We start from the raw sequence: 16,637 nt of genomic DNA on the forward strand, positions 1-16,637 counted from the left end.
CCCCCCGGGGGGGGCGCGTGGGGAGCGGTGTCGCTGCCGCTGGTCGCTGGAGCCGCCTTTGGGGGGGGGTGTCGGGGGGGGGTTCGAGGCCGCCCCCCCCTCCCCGCTCCTCGCCCCAGGCTGCTGGAGGCGTCGCTGGAGGGACTGGAGTAGGGGGGGTCGCTCTGCGGGGCGGGAGGGGAGGGGGCGGCCCCCCCACGTCAGGGGGGGGGAAAAGAGGGGGGAAAAGAGGGGAAGAAAAAGGGGGGGAAAAGAAAAAGGGGGGGGAAAAGAAAAAGGGGGGGGAAAAGAAAAAGGGGGGGGAAAAGAAAAAGGGGGGGGAAAAGAAAAGGGGGGGGAAAGAAAAAAAGGGGGGGGAAAGAAAAAGGGGGGGGAAAGAAAAAGGGGGGGGAAAAGAAAAAAGGGGGGGGAAAAGAAAAAGGGGGGGAAAAGAAAAAGGGGGGGGAAAAGAAAAAGGGGGGGAAAAGAAAAAGGGGGGGGAAAAGGAAAAGGGGGGGGAAAAGAAAAAGGGGGGGAAAAGAAAAAGGGGGGGGAAAAGAAAAAGGGGGGGGAGAAGAAAAGGGGGGGGAGAAGAAAAGGGGGGGGAGAAAGAAAAGGGGGGGAGAAGAAAAGGGGGGGGACGGGGAGGAAAAAGGGGGGGGGACGGGGAGGAAAAAGGGGGGGGACGCGGAGGAAAAGGGAGGGGGGACGCGGAGGAAAAGGGGGGGGGGACGCGGAGAAAAAGGGGGGGGACGCGGAGGAAAGGGGGGGGGACGCGGAGGAAAAGGGGGGGGACGCGGAGGAAAAAGGGGGGGGGACGCGGAGGAAAAAGGGGGGGGACGCGGAGGAAAAGGGGGGGGACGCGGAGAAAAAGGGGGGGACGCGGAGAAAAAGGGGGGGGACGCGGAGAAAAAGGGGGGGGACGCGGAGAAAAAGGGGGGGGACGCGGAGAAAAAGGGGGGGGGACGCGGAGAAAAAGGGGGGGGGACGCGGAGGAAAAAGGGGGGGGACGCGGAGGAAAAAGGGGGGGACGCGGAGGAAAAAGGGGGGGACGCGGAGAAAAAGGGGGGGACGCCGAGGAAAAGGGGGGGGGACGCCGAGGAAAAGGGGGGGGACGGGAGAAAAGGGGGGGGCTCACCCTGGGGTGCCGGCTGGGCGAGTCCTTGCCCGTGGGGCTCCTGCCTGCCGGATCGCTTGCCCCCGCCGCCGCCCGGTAGCCTGCCCTGCGCCGGCACGTGCCACAGCGGTTCTGCAACAAACGTTCCCCCCCCCCCAAAAAGCCGCCGGCGTCACCGGGGCGCGGTGCCACCCCGGCGGTGCCACCGGAGCGTCCCCCGCCACCGCCCCCCCCCCTTCCCTACCCGCTTTGTGCCGCTCCATGGTGCTCTCGTGGCTACTGAGCCCACCGGAGGACGAGTCACCGCTGGAGGGGCCATCGTGCGGCTCGAAGGGTGCCCGCTGCGAAGCCCCGTACCTACGAAAAAAGAGGTAAGAGGCCAAAACGTCCCTTTTTTCTCCCCAAATCGCAGCCCGGCGGGTCCCCGCCAGCGTCACCCACCTCTCCGGCGAGGGTTTGTAGCGGGCGTAGGCCGGCGCGGCGCTGGCCGGCGCCGAGAAGCTGCCGGAAGGTTGGCGGTAGGGCTGCGGCCCGCTCGGCTCCCGCCGGCGAGGAGGAAGAGGAGGAGGAGGAGGAAGGGTGGGGGGTGTCAGGGAAGCTGAGGGGTCTGAGCCCCGCGGGGAGAGGGGACTCAGGCTGCTGCCCGCGCCGCCGGCGGCACCGGTGACAGGGTGGGGCGCCACCCGCTGTCCCTGCGCGTCCCATCCCCGGGGCTGGCCTTCTCCCCGTCATCATCTTCATCCCGTCCCCCATCCCAGTCTCCATCCCGTCCCTGTCCCCCATCCCAGTCTCCAGCATCTCCCTGTCCCCGTCCCGTCCCCAATCACCGTCCTCATTGCTGTCCCCATCCCGTCCCCATCTCCATCTCCATCCCCATCCCATCTCCATCTCCATCCCCATCCCATCTCCATCTCCATCCCCATCCCCATCCCATCTCCATCCCCATCCCATCTCCATCCCCATCCCATCTCCATCCCCATCCCATCTCCATCCCCATCCCATCTCCATCCCCATCCCATCTCCATCCCCATCCCCATCCCATCTCCATCTCCATCCCCATCCCATCTCCATCCCCATCCCCATCCCCATCCCATCTCCATCTCCATCCCCATCCCATCTCCATCCCCATCTCCATCCCCATCTCCATCCCCATCTCCATCCCCATCTCCATCCCCATCTCCATCCCCATCCCCATCCCAATCCCCATCCCATCTCCATCCCAATCCCCATCCCATCTCCACCCCAATCGCCATCCCATCTCCATCCCCATCCCATCTCCATCCCCATCCCATCTCCATCCCCTCTCCATCTCCATCCCCTCTCCATCTCCATCCCCTCTCCATCTCCATCCCCATCCCATCCCCATCCCCATCTCCATCCCCATCCCCATCCCCATCCCATCTCCATCCCCATCCCATCTCCATCCCCATCCCATCCCCATTCCCATCCCATCCCCATCCCATCCCCATCCCATCCCATCCCCATCCCCATCCCATCCCCATCCCATCCCCATCCCCATCCCCATCCCCATCCCATCCCATCCCCATCCCATCCCCATTCCCATCCCATCCCCATCCCATCCCCATCCCATCCCATCCCCATCCCCATCCCCATCCCCATCCCCATCCCCATCCCATCCCCATCCCATCCCCATCCCATCCCCATCCCCATCCCCATCCCCATCCCCATCCCCATCCCATCCCCATCCCCATCCCCATCCCCACCCCCATCCCATCCCCACCCCAATCCCATCCCCACCCCAATCCCCACCCCAATCCCATCCCCATCCCATCACCTCTTGCCGTGGAGGGGCTGTGGCTCCCGGTACGCCACACTGGGCTGTTTGCCGGCCCGGCCCATGGCTTGCCCGTGGCCCGGGGGCTCGGCCCATTTCCCCGCCGGAGCCGTGTTGTGGGACGCCGGCCCGCTCCATTGCCAGCCGGCGTTGCTCCGGTACGGCGGCCGGTAGCCGGAGGGCAAACTCTCCGCTTCCCCCTTGGGCTCCGCGCTGCTCTTCTCCAACGACTCAGCCCAGCCCCTGCGAAGGCGGCGGCAATCGGCGCTTACCGCGAAGCCGGCGGCACCCGCGGCACCCGAAAGCGGCGCCACTCGGTGCTTATGGCACACGAAGCCAGAGGCACTCAGTGCCTGTGCCACCAGCGGCAATCACGGCACCCAAAGCCGGTGGCGCTCACGGCACGGCACCCGAAGCCGGTGGCGCTCACGGCACGGCACCCGAAGCCGGTGGCGCTCACGGCACGGCACCCGAAGCCGGTGGCGCTCACGGCACGGCACCCGAAGCCGGTGGCGCTCACGGCACGGCACCCGAAGCCGGTGGCGCTCACGGCACGGCACCCGAAGCCGGCGGCGCTCACGGCACGGCACCCGAAGCCGGCGGCGCTCACGGCACGGCACCCGAAGCCGGCGGCGCTCACGGCACGGCACCCGAAGCCGGCGGCAATCACGGCACCCGAAGCCGGTGGCGCTCACGGCACGGCACCCGAAGCCGGTGGCAATCACGGCACGGCACCCGAAGCCGGTGGCAATCACGGCACGGCACCCGAAGCCGGTGGCAATCACGGCACGGCACCCGAAGCCGGTGGCAATCACGGCACGGCACCCGAAGCTGGTGGCGCTCGGCTCTCACGGCACCCGAAGCCGGTGGCGCTCACGGCATGGCACCCGAAGCCGGTGGCGCTCGGCGCTCACAGCACCCGAAGCCGGTGGCGCTCACGGCACCCGTGGCACACGAAGGCGGCGGCGCCAAAAAAGCCCGCGGTCCCTTACCGGCGCGGTGCTCCGTCCTCGTGGGGGGGGATGATGACGACCTTGACGGTGACGGAGGTGCGGAGGAGGTCGATCATCTGGTCGTGGCTCAGCGTCACCACCGCCACCTTGCAGATCTCCACCAGGCGGCTGCCCTGCCGTAAGCCGGCCTGCCAGGCGAAACCGTAGTCCTCCACCTCGGCCACCGTGCCGTCGTACTTCACGTGGAAGCCCAACTGGCCCAGCCCGTTCCTCCTCAAGGTCATGTCCACCGTCTCGCAGCCGTCTGTCACCACCTGAGGTCGCGGGGAAGGACGGTCGGACGGCGGCGAGGGGCTTCGCACCCACCGCGCGGTCGTTTCAAACCCCTCAACTCCTCCTCTCCCCCCCCCAAAAATCACGCTCCGCGGCGTTGGGAGACATCCCCCCACCCCGGGGCGACACCCCCAACGCGGCGGCGGCGGCGAAGTAGGACCTACCCAAACTCCGAAGCCGTAAAGAGGTTCGGGTTTGGCGTTTCGGAGACTCACCTTCAGCCTCTGCACGATCTCCTTGATGTCCTCGGGGCCGCCCTCGGCCGCCCGGATGAAGATGTGATCTCCTCGGCCGTAGAAGATCTTGACGGCGGAAGCGTCGGCGGTCCAGCCGATGACGTCCCCGCAGAAGCAGTTGAAGACCACCTCTTTGGCGCCCAGGTCGAGGAGGACCACGAATTCGTTGGAGATACCCAAAGCGCAAGCGATTTCGGCTCCCCGGGCGAAATCCTGCGCGGAGACGCGCCAGGCGATGGCCCCCGCGCTGTGCTGCTCGGCCCCGGCGCGGGCTTTCGTCTTCTCCTTCTTCTTGGAAGCCAAGGAGATGAGGTTGAACTTCCCGACGGAGTCGATGGGAGTGTTGGTGACGCAGTTTTCGGCCAAATCCTTCAGGTATTCCTGCCGGGTTCGCGTGGCCATGGTGTGAAATTTGTCCGATTTGTGAGCGGCGTTCTCCGCGTTGATCACCTTGGCCAGCAAGAAATCTCGGAAGACGTCGGATTTGCGGAAGGTGACGCCGTTGGGGATGGGGGGGCCGAAGGGTGGGACGTCCTTGGACCTGGTGACGGCCACACTTGGGGGGACAGAGAGAGGAACCCGTTAGGGTCACTCAGGGTTGATAAAGTCATAGAATCGGGGAATCGTTTGGGTTGGAAAAGACTTTGAAGGTCATCGAGTCCAACCGTTAACTTGGCACTGCCGAGTCCACCGCCCAACCACGTCCCACCACTCAACCGTCCCAGTGCCATCCCACCACTCAATGAACCCCACCCCAGTGCCGTCCCACCACCCCAACCCCGTCCCACCACTCAGTGAACCCCCTCCCGCCACCTGCCCTCCTCAACCATGTCCCACATCCCACTACTCAACCGCCCCAACCACATTCCACCACCCAACCAATCACGTCCCACCACCTGCCCACCTCAACCACATCCCACCACCCAACCAACCACGTCCCACCACCCAACCAACCACGTCCCACCACCCAACCAACCACGTCCCACCACCCAACCAACCACGTCCCACCACCCGCCCACCTCAACCATGTCCCAACCACTCAACGAACCACCTTCCAACCCACAACAAACCACGTCCCACCACTCAACCGCCTCAACCGTGTCCCAACCACTCAACAAACCACGTTCCAACCCCCAACGAACCACATCCCACCACTCAACTGCCCCAACCATATCAAACCACCCACCCCAACCACGTCCCACCATCAAGCCACCCCAATGAGCCATGTCCCACCACCCAACCGCCCCAACCAGCGCCGTCCCACCACCCAACCGCCCCAACCAGCGCCGTCCCACCACCCAACCGCCCCAACCAGCGCCGTCCCACCACCCAACCGCCCCAACCAGCGCCGTCCCACCACCCAACCGCCCCAACCAGCGCCGTCCCACCACCCAACCGCCCCAACCAGCGCCGTCCCACCACCCAACCGCCCCAACCAGCGCCGTCCCACCACCCAACCGCCCCAACCAGCGCCGTCCCACCACCCAACCGCCCCAACCAGCGCCGTCCCACCACCCAACCGCCCCAACCAGCGCCGTCCCACCACCCAACCGCCCCAACCAGCGCCGTCCCACCACCCAACCGCCCCAACCAGCGCCGTCCCACCACCCAACCGCCCCAACCAGCGCCGTCCCACCACCCAACCGCCCCAACCAGCGCCGTCCCACCACCCAACCGCCCCAACCAGCGCCGTCCCACCACCCAACGAACCACATCCCACCACCCAACCGCCGCAACCAGCGCCGTCCCACCACCCAACCGCCGCAACCAGCGCCGTCCCACCACCCAACCGCCGCAACCAGCGCCGTCCCACCACCCAACCGCCGCAACCAGCGCCGTCCCACCACCCAACCGCCCCAACCAGCGCCGTCCCACCACCCAACCGCCCCAACCAGCGCCGTCCCACCACCCAACCGCCGCAACCAGCGCCGTCCCACCACCCAACCGCCGCAACCAGCGCCGTCCCACCACCCAACCGCCGCAACCAGCGCCGTCCCACCACCCAACCGCCGCAACCAGCGCCGTCCCACCACCCAACCGCCGCAACCAGCGCCGTCCCACCACCCAACCGCCGCAACCAGCGCCGTCCCACCACCCAACCGCCGCAACCAGCGCCGTCCCACCACCCAACGAACCACATCCCACCACCCAACCGCCGCAACCAGCGCCGTCCCACCACCCAACCGCCGCAACCAGCGCCGTCCCACCACCCAACCGCCGCAACCAGCGCCGTCCCACCACCCAACCGCCGCAACCAGCGCCGTCCCACCACCCAACCGCCCCAACCAGCGCCGTCCCACCACCCAACCGCCCCAACCAGCGCCGTCCCACCACCCAACCGCCCCAACCAGCGCCGTCCCACCACCCAACCGCCGCAACCAGCGCCGTCCCACCACCCAACCGCCGCAACCAGCGCCGTCCCACCACCCAACCGCCGCAACCAGCGCCGTCCCACCACCCAACCGCCGCAACCAGCGCCGTCCCACCACCCAACCGCCGCAACCAGCGCCGTCCCACCACCCAACGAACCACGTCCCACCACCCAACGAACCACATCCCACCACCCAACGAACCACATCCCACCACCCAACGAACCACATCCCACCACCCAACGAACCACATCCCACCACCCAACTGCCCCAACCATGTCCCACCACCCAACGAACCACATCCCACATCTGCCCATCTTTTAAATCCCCCCCAGGGACGGTGACTCCACCGCTTCCCCGGGCAGCCCGTTCTGATGCTCGACGACCCTTTGGGTGAAGAAATCGTTCCCAATATCCCCATTTAACCCCGAACCCGGAGCCCCTCGGCCACGGCACGGCACGGCGGGTCTCACCTATAACAGACGTTGTCGGTGCAGGGGTTGTGGGCTCGGACGATGATGAAGACGTGCTGGAAGTGGGAACGGATATTTTGGGGGGTGAAAGGCAAAGCTCCGGGCTCTTGGAAGATGATGGTGACGATGTCGTTGCCTATGTGCCTCTTCCTCAGCAACTAGAAGCAGCGACGCAAGGGACGGTGGAGCCCCGGTGGGACGGACAGTCCCCAAACTGGTGGCAGGAAGGGGTCGGAGACCCCCAAATCCACGGCGGGGGTGTCCCAGGGGTGGGGGTGGGGTTACCTGCTGCCGGTTGTTGGGGGTGTAGGGGAGCATGGTGGAGACGTGGAACATGATTTCGTAGTCCTGGTAGGTGGTGTAGAGGGAGTGGGTGCCGGTGGAGTCGGCTGCGGGACCAGGGGAGGCAGGAGGTCAGGTAGGTCCCCGTGTCCGTGTCCCCCCACCCTCAGCGCTAGCGGTGGGCCCCCCCGCCCCCCCCGAAATGTCACTCACTCTTGGTGTCCAGCTGCGCCGCGTACTTGTTGAAAGCTTTGAGGCAAACCTTCTCCCCGAGGAGGGAGAGGAACTCCTCAAAGGGGGGACCGGCTTCCTCGTTGTTGTACATCTCCTCCTCCGAGCTCTGCCCGGCTTTGCAGTAGAGGATACCCACCTTGTGCCTCCGACAGAGCTGCGGGGAGAAGGACGGGGTCACCGGGGTGTCCCCCACCGGCCCACGGGACCTCCCCCGTGTCCCCTACGCCGCTCACCCCTTGCTCGTCCAGTTTGAGGAGCTGCTCGGTGACTTTGGGGGTGCTGAGGGCCAGGCGGAGGCAGTGGATGTTGAGCTCCGGGATGACGTATTCCAGGGCGTCCTTCAGCGGGAGTCCCCGCACCGTCCCGTGTTTGGTGGCCGTGGGGGTGGCATCTTCCAGGATGGAGCCCCTCAGGGTGACGAGCTGGGGGAAAAAAAACCGCGTGGGGGATGAGAAGGTGGGAAGAGAGACCCTCAGCTGAGCTTCCCATGGAACCTTTTCCCAGTCCCGTCTTCCAAACTGGTTTTTGCCCCCCTCCCAGCACCGTACCTCACTGGTTCGGAAGATGATCCTGTACTGGTACTGAGGGCCGTGGTCCTTGTGGTCCTCCAGTTTCTCCCGTTTGATGCTGACGGCCACCGGGCCCAGCTTCTCATCCACCCCAAAGTAGTTTGAGTGCTCTGCCGGGAAAAACAGGGGTGGAGGTGCCGTGGGGGGAGGGGGGACACGGAGGAGCCGGGGGAGGGACGGGGGACATGGAGAAGCCGGGGGGAGCGGAGGACATGATGAGGGGACATGACGGGGGGACACAGAGGAGTCAGGGGGGACGGGGGACACGCGGGGGGGACAGAGGAGCCGGGGAGGGGGACAGGGGGGGACACGCGGGGGGGACAGAGGAGCCGGGGAGGGGGACGGGGGATGGGGGACACGGGGGGGACAGAGGAGCCGGGGAGGGGGACGGGGGGGGACAGAGGAGCCGGGGAGGGGGACGGGGGGGACACGCGGGGGGGACAGAGGAGCCGGGGAGGGGGACAGGGGGGGACACGCGGGGGGGACAGAGGAGCCAGGGAGGGGGACAGGGGACACGCGGGGGGGACAGAGGAGCCGGGGAGGGGGACGGAGGGGGACACGCGGGGGGACAGAGGAGCCGGGGAGGGGGACGGGGGGGACACGCGGGGGGGGGACAGAGGAGCCGGGGAGGGGGATGGGGGATGGGGGACACACACGGGGGGGACAGAGGAGCCGGGGAGGGGGACAGGGGACGGGGGACACGCGGGGGGGACAGAGGAGCCGGGGAGGGGGACGGGGGGGGACAGAGGAGCCGGGGAGGGGGACGGGGGGGGACACACGGGGGGGACAGAGGAGCCGGGGAGGGGGACGGGGGGGGACAGAGGAGCCGGGGAGGGGGACGGGGGGGGGACAGAGGAGCCGGGGAGGGGGACGGGGGGGGACAGAGGAGCCGGGGAGGGGGACGGGGGGGACAGAGGAGCCGGGGAGGGGGACGGGGGGGGACACGCGGGGGGGACAGAGGAGCCGGGGAGGGGGATGGGGGGGGACACGCGGGGGGGACAGAGGAGCCGGGGAGGGGGACGGGGGGGGACACGCGGGGGGGGACAGAGGAACCTGCTCCGGAGGAAGGATCTGGGGGGGCTTTAAGAGCAGATTGTGTGTGTGTGTGTGTGTGTGTGTGTGTGTGTGTGTGTGTGTGTCCCACCGGGGACACGAGGGGCAGCACCAGCGTCCCCCCAGTCTACGGACAACCCCCCCCCCGACCTCCCCACACACACCTTTGCCGTGGAAATGGTCCCGGTAATAACGCGCGCCGAGGTCGACGTGCTCCACGCTGTAGTGCTTGAGGCGGTTGGGGTTCCTCTGCAGCTCCTTGGGAACCTCCAGCACCGAAATCCCGGCGTTGGTGGGGCGGAGGGCGAGAACGGGCTCCGGAAAACCCCCTCCGTCGGCCGTCGGCGCTCCCGGTGAACCCGCCGAAGCTTTGGAGAAGCTGACGTTGCGTTCGGCGCTGCCGCCGATCTCGTTGCGGAAATGAGGGCAGCTGAGGAGAAGTTCGTTGCTGGTGTTATCCCCCACGTCGTGCTCCAAATTCTCCTTACAATTAAGGTCCTCGGTGCTGGCGAATGCCGGATCCGATCCTCCCAAACCGCCGGCGCGAAGGGTGGCGGCCGAAGCCGCCGAAGCGCCCGTGGTGGTGTTGCGACGTTGGGCTACCACGGCGCGGTTGACGGCCACGGCGTTGAGATCGAAGAGCATGCTCTGCACGTCGTAGTGGGCGAAGCTCTTCTGGCACACCCAGGCCTTGCCCGGCTCCGGCGGTCGCAGTTCCTCCGGCTCCTTTCCCGGTTCACCATCGTTACGGCTGCTCCGGAGCTTCTTGAAGATGGATTCGCCACCGGCATCGGCCTTGGGACACCTCCTGCGGGGTTTCTCCTTGGATTGCGCCGACGGTTCGTCCCTCCTACCCTCCGCCTTCACGCCGGGATACGATCCCGGTGGAAAACCGGCTTCCCCGAGACGTTCGGGCGTGCCGGCTCGCCGATCCGGCTTCTTGGTCCGAAATTCGTTGAGCATATCGAAGAAGCTTTGCTCCGAGATGCCCTGGACGTCGATGGAGGAGGTGCTGCCGTATTCGCGGAAAAGCCCGGTGCTCCCCCGCGGTTCCGTCGCTTCCTCCGGATCGCATTCGCTCAACGTCACCTCGCTGCTGCTCCGGTGCCGCAGCGGTGCCAAACCCCTCGCCGGGGAACGGGGCCACCCTTCTTGAAATTCCACGTCCTTGGAACGCCGCCGCGCCAGGCGGTGAAGGGCTTTGAAACCCGAAACGCCGGTGAGGGGTTGCTGCCCGCCGGCAAAACCCCGGCAACAAGCGGCATCCCGATTGCCCGCGGCATCCCGATTGCCCGCGGCATCGCGGCACGGGCTGGTGCCGGTAGGGGGGTCTTTGGCGGCGTCTCTTTTGGGGGGCCAGTCGGCGATGCGGGCGCGCACCCCCATTTTGGGCACGGCCGGCGTGGTGGGTGCCAGGCGAGGGGTTTCGCCTCCCGCCGTCGGCACGCTGCCATTTTGCGGCCAAAACGGCGGCGGGCAACCCTCGGCATCGGCACCGCCGCCGTCGTGCCGGGGAGGGCGGTGGGAGCTCATGGTCCGGCGACGGAGCCCAGCCGAGGCAGGGGGAGGAGGTCGCTCATTGCCGTTGCCGCCGGCGCGCCGGGACGGTTCGGGGCAGCGCCGGTCGCTCGCCGGCGAGCAAAAACCTGCGACGGCCGGCTTCGCCGCGGTGGTGCCGCATGGTTCTCCTCGGTGGCGGCGGCGGCGGCGGGTGCTCACGCCGGGCGCTGCCGCGTCTGCCGGGCCATCTGGAAGGGGGAGGGGGGGAGAGCAGAGGGTTAGCGGATCGCCGGGAACGCCGCGGGATTGTTTCGGCGAGGGAATGGGGGGCGGGGGGGGGGATGGCGGCAGGTTTTGGGTAGAATCGGTGGGGTTTCGGTGGAGAGGGACCATTTGTGGTCCATCTTCGACCAGACCAGGTGGCTCAGAGCTCCGGTCAACTTGACCTTGAACCCTTCCAGGGATGCGGCAACCTCCTCATCCTCATCGCAAACGTCTTTCTTCCATCTAACCTCAATTTTTTCCTTTTCTCCCTTAAAAAACCCCATTCCCCCCCGTCCTATCGCAAGCAGAAGGCCACCAGGAGGTCCACCTGGAGCCTTCTCCAGCGCTCTCAGCCCTCTGACCCATCTCCGTGGCCTCCTCTGAAGGTCCACGTCCTTCTTGTTGCTGAGGTCCACTGGACGCGGTGCTCCAGGTGGGACCTTCACCTCCCTCCACCCAATGGTCACTCTTCTGCTGCTGCAGTCCAGGACCCGCTTGGGCTTCCCGGGCTTTTCATCCACCAGTACGCCCAAGTCCTTCGTCCTTCTCCACCAGTACGCCCAAGTCCTTCTCCGCTCTCCACCAGTACGCCCAAGTCCTTCTCCGCTCTCCACCAGTACGCCCAAGTCCTTCTCCGCTCTCCACCAGTACGCCCAAGTCCTTCTCCGCTCTCCACCAGTACGCCCAAGTCCTTCTCCGCTCTCCACCAGTACGCCCAAGTCCTTCTCCGCTCTCCACCAGTACCCCCAAGTCCTTCTCCCTTCTCCATCCCCCAGCCTGGACGCAGAGCGACCCAGCCGTGGGACCTCGCACTTGGCCTTCTTCAACCTTGTGAGGTTCACACAGACCCACTTCTCCAGGTCCCTCGGGCGTCGCAACCGCACCACTCAGCTTGGGGTCACCTTGGAGGTCCTCACTCCACCGTAGAAGGTTGGTCAGGCAGGACTTGCCCTCGGCGAAGGCCACCGAATCACCTCCACGTGCCTTCGCAGAGCTTCTAGGAGGATCTTCTCATGATCTCCCCAGGCACAGAGGTGGGGCGGACAGGTCAGTAACTTCACCCATCTCAAAACAGGCGCGACGTCTCCCGTTCTCCAGGCACCGTGGACTTCACCAGCCTGCCACGACGTTCATGGAAGAGCGGCTTGGCAACTCCATCAACCAGTTCCCTCAGGACTCCGGGACACGTCTCACGGACTTGGAATACTCCATCTCAATTGGAAAGGACCTACACGATCACCCGGTCCAACTGCCCGACCGATTCGGGGCTGACCAAGAGCGAAAGCGTTAAGGGCACTGCCCGATGCTCTGTGAGGCCGCTCCGTCGCTCAGGAGAGTCAACGGCACCTCCTGGTTGGGTATCGCCAGAGCAAAATGGCCGCTGGTGCCTTCAACTCCTGCCTTGTCCATTGCTATATTGAATCGCACCCTGAGGAGCACTGCTGGTGACCGCTCACCAGCCAGGCGTGCCCCATATATCTGTTGAGGTTCCTCAGGGTGGTCCCGAGATACGAAGACTCGTATCTCTTGAGGTTCCTCAGGGTGGTCCCGAGATACGAAGACTCGTATCTCTTGAGGTTCCGCAGGGTGGTCCCGAGATACGAAGACTCGTATCTCTTGAGGTTCCGCAGGGTGGTCCCGAGATACGAAGACTTTTATCTCTTGAGGTTCCTCAGGGTGGTCCCGAGATACGAAGACTCGTATCTCTTGAGGTTCCTCAAGGTGGTCCCGAGATACGAAGACTCGTATCTCTTGAGGTTCCTCAGGTGGTCTTGAAATGTATAGGCTTCTACCTGTTGAGGTTCCTCAGGCGGTAGATACGGAGCCTTCTACCTCTTGAGGTTCCTCAGGCGGTAGATACGGAGCCTTCTACCTCTTGAGGTTCCTCAGGCGGTAGATACGGAGCCTTCTACCTCTTGAGGTTCCTCAGGTGATCTCAAACTCAAATCTTCTCCTACGCCGGGAAGGATTTTGCTCCTTGAGGTCCGTCTGCCCGAGAGGTGCGGGAAGAGAGATCGCCAAGAGTTCTCGAGTCCCTCAACCTCCTCCTGGGCCGGCGTTCCCAGCTCACCAGCCCCACTTTGGTTTCTCCACCGGTTGGGGACGGACAGACGGACGGACAAAGCATTAACCCGTCTGCGTTTGGCATTAACCTGCCCCGGCACGGCAGCCGGGCCTCCTCTCCTGTCCGGTGCTCGTCTAATCCCCGCTAATTACACCGCAAGCCGCCTAAGATCGCATCTGTTGGGAGGGGACGTTCAATCAATACCCGAAAGCCTTAATTAAACGCAGCCTAACGAGCGGGCAGCAGGTAGGAAGGCAGGATCTCCTCGGAGGAGCGGTGCCGGCAGCGAAGCCAGTTCTCACCGGCAGTATCGGCGCTCCCGTTTGAGGTTTGACGGCTTTTTGGGGTGTAACGCCCAGTTTTAGGGCTCCGGCATCATCCTCCCCTTCCCCGGCTCCTCCGGGGGTGATTTGCGGAACACACTCACTTCTCTATTCTCCCCAAAAATCCAAGAAAAACCTAGTTTTCCAAAGAAAACTCTTCCCACGGCGGCGCTGGTTACGGCAGGGACGCGGTGCCCCCCACCCCCCCTTTTTTTTGGCTGAATCTGGAGAGGAACGACTCAAAATAAGCTGAAATTCCCCCCAAAAATTAAGGGAAATTCTACTCCTTGCCGGGCCGGAGGAGGAAGAAGAGGATGATGATACTTTTCCAGTTCCTCCTCAGCCCATCGCGATTTGGGGAAACAGCCGAAGACAAAAGTCCCGCCCGGATCCGGAGCAGGACAGGCGAAAAAATAATCATCAGAATTCTAAATCCCTGCGTTATCTGGAAAAGTGAGGGATTTTTTGGGGATTCCTCCCGCAAACTTTCAGCGCTTTTCCCCCCCCCTCCCTCTCCTCAACCTGCAGCATCACCCGCCGCCGTCACCGCTCCAGGCGGAAAATAGACACCAGCTCGTAATAAATCCCGGTTTTTGGGTTTTTTTGGTTTGTTTTTTTTTTTTTTTTTCCCAAAAAAACCACAGCGTCCGGGGCTGCGAATTGCCGGAATATTAATAAAATCCGGCTGTATCCGCCTCCTGCTAGGAGAGAGACCTTCTCCTTCCTGCTCCAAACCTCCAAATTCTCCAAATTTGGCTGAAAATTCAGCGGAGAGGGGAGAAACAACCAGATTTGGGGATTTCAACCAAAGCGGAGCCCGACCCGTGCCGATCCTCACCCCGCGACACCCCGAATTCCCGGATCAAAAACCCCCAAACCTCCTCGTTTTAATCCCCCTTTCTTGAAATAATCTCGTTTAATCTCTCGCCGAGAGGAAGAGGAAGATGTAGCGCCGGGTCCTTCTCAGGATGCCACAGATGGAATTTGGGGTAAGAAATCGAGGAAAAGGCTTAAACAGTCCCCTCCGGGTGGATCCCGCTTTGCCCAAATCCCCCCAAATCGGGATTTTTGAGCCCAATCCTGCCGCTCCAGAGCCGCCGCTCTAATTTGCACGTGACCCAGCCCTTCCCAGCTAACGAGAAAGGAGGGGAGGGGGGGGGAAGGGAGAGAGGTTTTAATTATTAACCACCAGCTTTTGATAAATTAAGCGACAGTTTTTAACCCTTTCTTAGCCCAAACCGGAGGAAAAAAAGTCCAACTTTGCCTATTTCCAATTCAAAAATAAACCTTTAAACGACCCGCGTCGTCCTTTCTACTTCCCGGTTGGTCCTAAAAGAGACCAAAATCACCCCAAAAATTCCCCACTGGCTGCTCAGGGCAGATGGTGAGGGGAAAAAAACAACAACAAAAAAAAAAAAACCCCAACTATCATCTGGGACCTTTTTTTTTTTGGACGAAACTGCCCCAGAAATTTCATCCCAACACCCGGCACGAGGCAAAGTCGGGTCCCGGCGGGAGCCAAGACTCAAACCGACCCGATGGTCAAAACGAAGAAGAAATTAGTCAAGCAATTAAGCGGAGAGGTTGGCAACTTTGTGCTTAATTAGGGGGCGGTTAAAGCCAAATAATCCCCATTACCGGGCAATGAGAACGCCATTAAAAAAAAGCGCCAAAAAAAAAGGGGGGAAAAGAGGGAAAAGAAAAAAAAAAAGGGGGGGGGGATAAAGCCCGAGTCGATCCATCGCCCCACGTTTTATCTGATGGAGACGGCTTAATTAACGCTAATCAAGCGAAAGATTTGTTGTATTCGCCCCCCAACGCAGCCATAAATAGGGAGAAATTCCTACTTGCCTCACCGGCGGGGAGGTGCAAACGCCGCCGCGATTTCGGCTAATCTCGCGGCGGGACGGCAGCGGCCGAGGATGAAATTAGCCCCCCCCCCAAAAAAAAAGAGAGAGATTTCGATAAATTATTATGCGGAATCGAAGGAGTTGGTTAAGGCGGAGCCCCGCCCTTTGAAATCCCCCCCCGGATTTGGCCCCTTCGCTGGGTTAAATCTCTCTTTTTTTTTTTTATTTTTTTTATTTTTTTTTCGCTTCTTTAATGCTGTAAAAACACGTCGGGCGAGCTGTAATCCTCGCCCGGAGGGGACGAGGGTTTGCGGCCGGCTTGGAAATTAAAAATAAAATAAAAAAAAAACCCCGTGAGGAAGAGGAGGAGCGCAAAGATCCTTACCGGGGAGAGGAGGAGGAGGAAGGAGGAAGGAGGTGGGGGGGATGAAGCTCCTACGGCGTTCCCGACCTTCGAATTTGCCGCAAAATTCTGGATTAAAAGGCAAAAAAAAAAAAAAAAAGAAAGAAATGGGTTAAAGCGAAATGATTCACATCGGTGCGAGCGAGCGAAGGGCGAAAGGGTGTTATAAAATAAACTGGGGTGACACCGGGAGGGGGGGGTGGGGGTGTCCCCCCACCTCCTTATTGGGATTTTTCCCGAGAGGATTTGGGATTTCTGCTCCTCTTAAAAAAAAAACCTCACAAACAAATAAACAAACAAAAAGCTGAAAAATTAGAAAAGGAAGGAAAAGGTGGGAGGGAGGCGGGGAGGGCGATGGCGGCGCTGCGCGGGGTTTTCAATGAGCTGCTCACCCCCCCCTCCCCCCTCCCCAAAATAATAAAACAAACTCAGAAAAAAAGAAAAAAAACCAAGAAATAAACGAGCTGCTACGCCCCCTCCCCAAAATAATAAACAAACTCAAAAAAAACCCCAAAAAACAAGAAATAAATGAGCTGCTACCCCCCCCCAAAATAATAAACAAACTCAAAAAAAAACCCCAAGAAATAAACGAGCTGCTACGCCCCCCAAAATAATAAACAAACTCAAAAAAACCCCAAAAACAAGAAATAAATGAGCTGCTACCCCCCCAAAATAATAAACAAACTCAAAAAAAACCCAAAACCCAAGAAATAAACGAGCTGCTACCCCCCCCTCCCCAAAATAATAAACAAACTCAAAAAAAACAAAAAAACCAAGAAATAAATGAGCTGCTACGCCCCCTCCCCAAAATAATAAACAAACTCAAAAAAAAACCCAAA

At 62.5% G+C, this 16,637-nt stretch overlaps 1 protein-coding gene across 1 annotated transcript; it reads right to left on the minus strand.

The window, feature by feature from the left end:
* Positions 1–37: 37 nt before the first annotated feature.
* Positions 38–16,048, minus strand: LOC309684158 (signal-induced proliferation-associated 1-like protein 3; the record flags this gene model as incomplete). The annotated part of the gene is given in 15 exon segments (XM_082500109.1): positions 38–164; positions 1,118–1,228; positions 1,341–1,453; positions 1,538–1,623; positions 1,625–1,703; positions 2,892–3,134; positions 3,884–4,158; positions 4,393–4,969; positions 7,256–7,413; positions 7,541–7,644; positions 7,751–7,925; positions 8,005–8,193; positions 8,320–8,450; positions 9,558–11,141; positions 15,781–16,048. Coding segments are annotated over 14 exon segments (3,737 nt in total), but the record flags the coding sequence as incomplete, so codon positions are not given.
* Positions 16,049–16,637: the final 589 nt, after the last annotated feature.

This window comes from Vanellus vanellus, assembly GCF_965231255.1.
Source record: "Vanellus vanellus genome assembly, contig: HAP1_SCAFFOLD_2019, whole genome shotgun sequence".
In the NCBI taxonomy this organism is placed as follows: Eukaryota; Metazoa; Chordata; class Aves; order Charadriiformes; family Charadriidae; genus Vanellus; species Vanellus vanellus.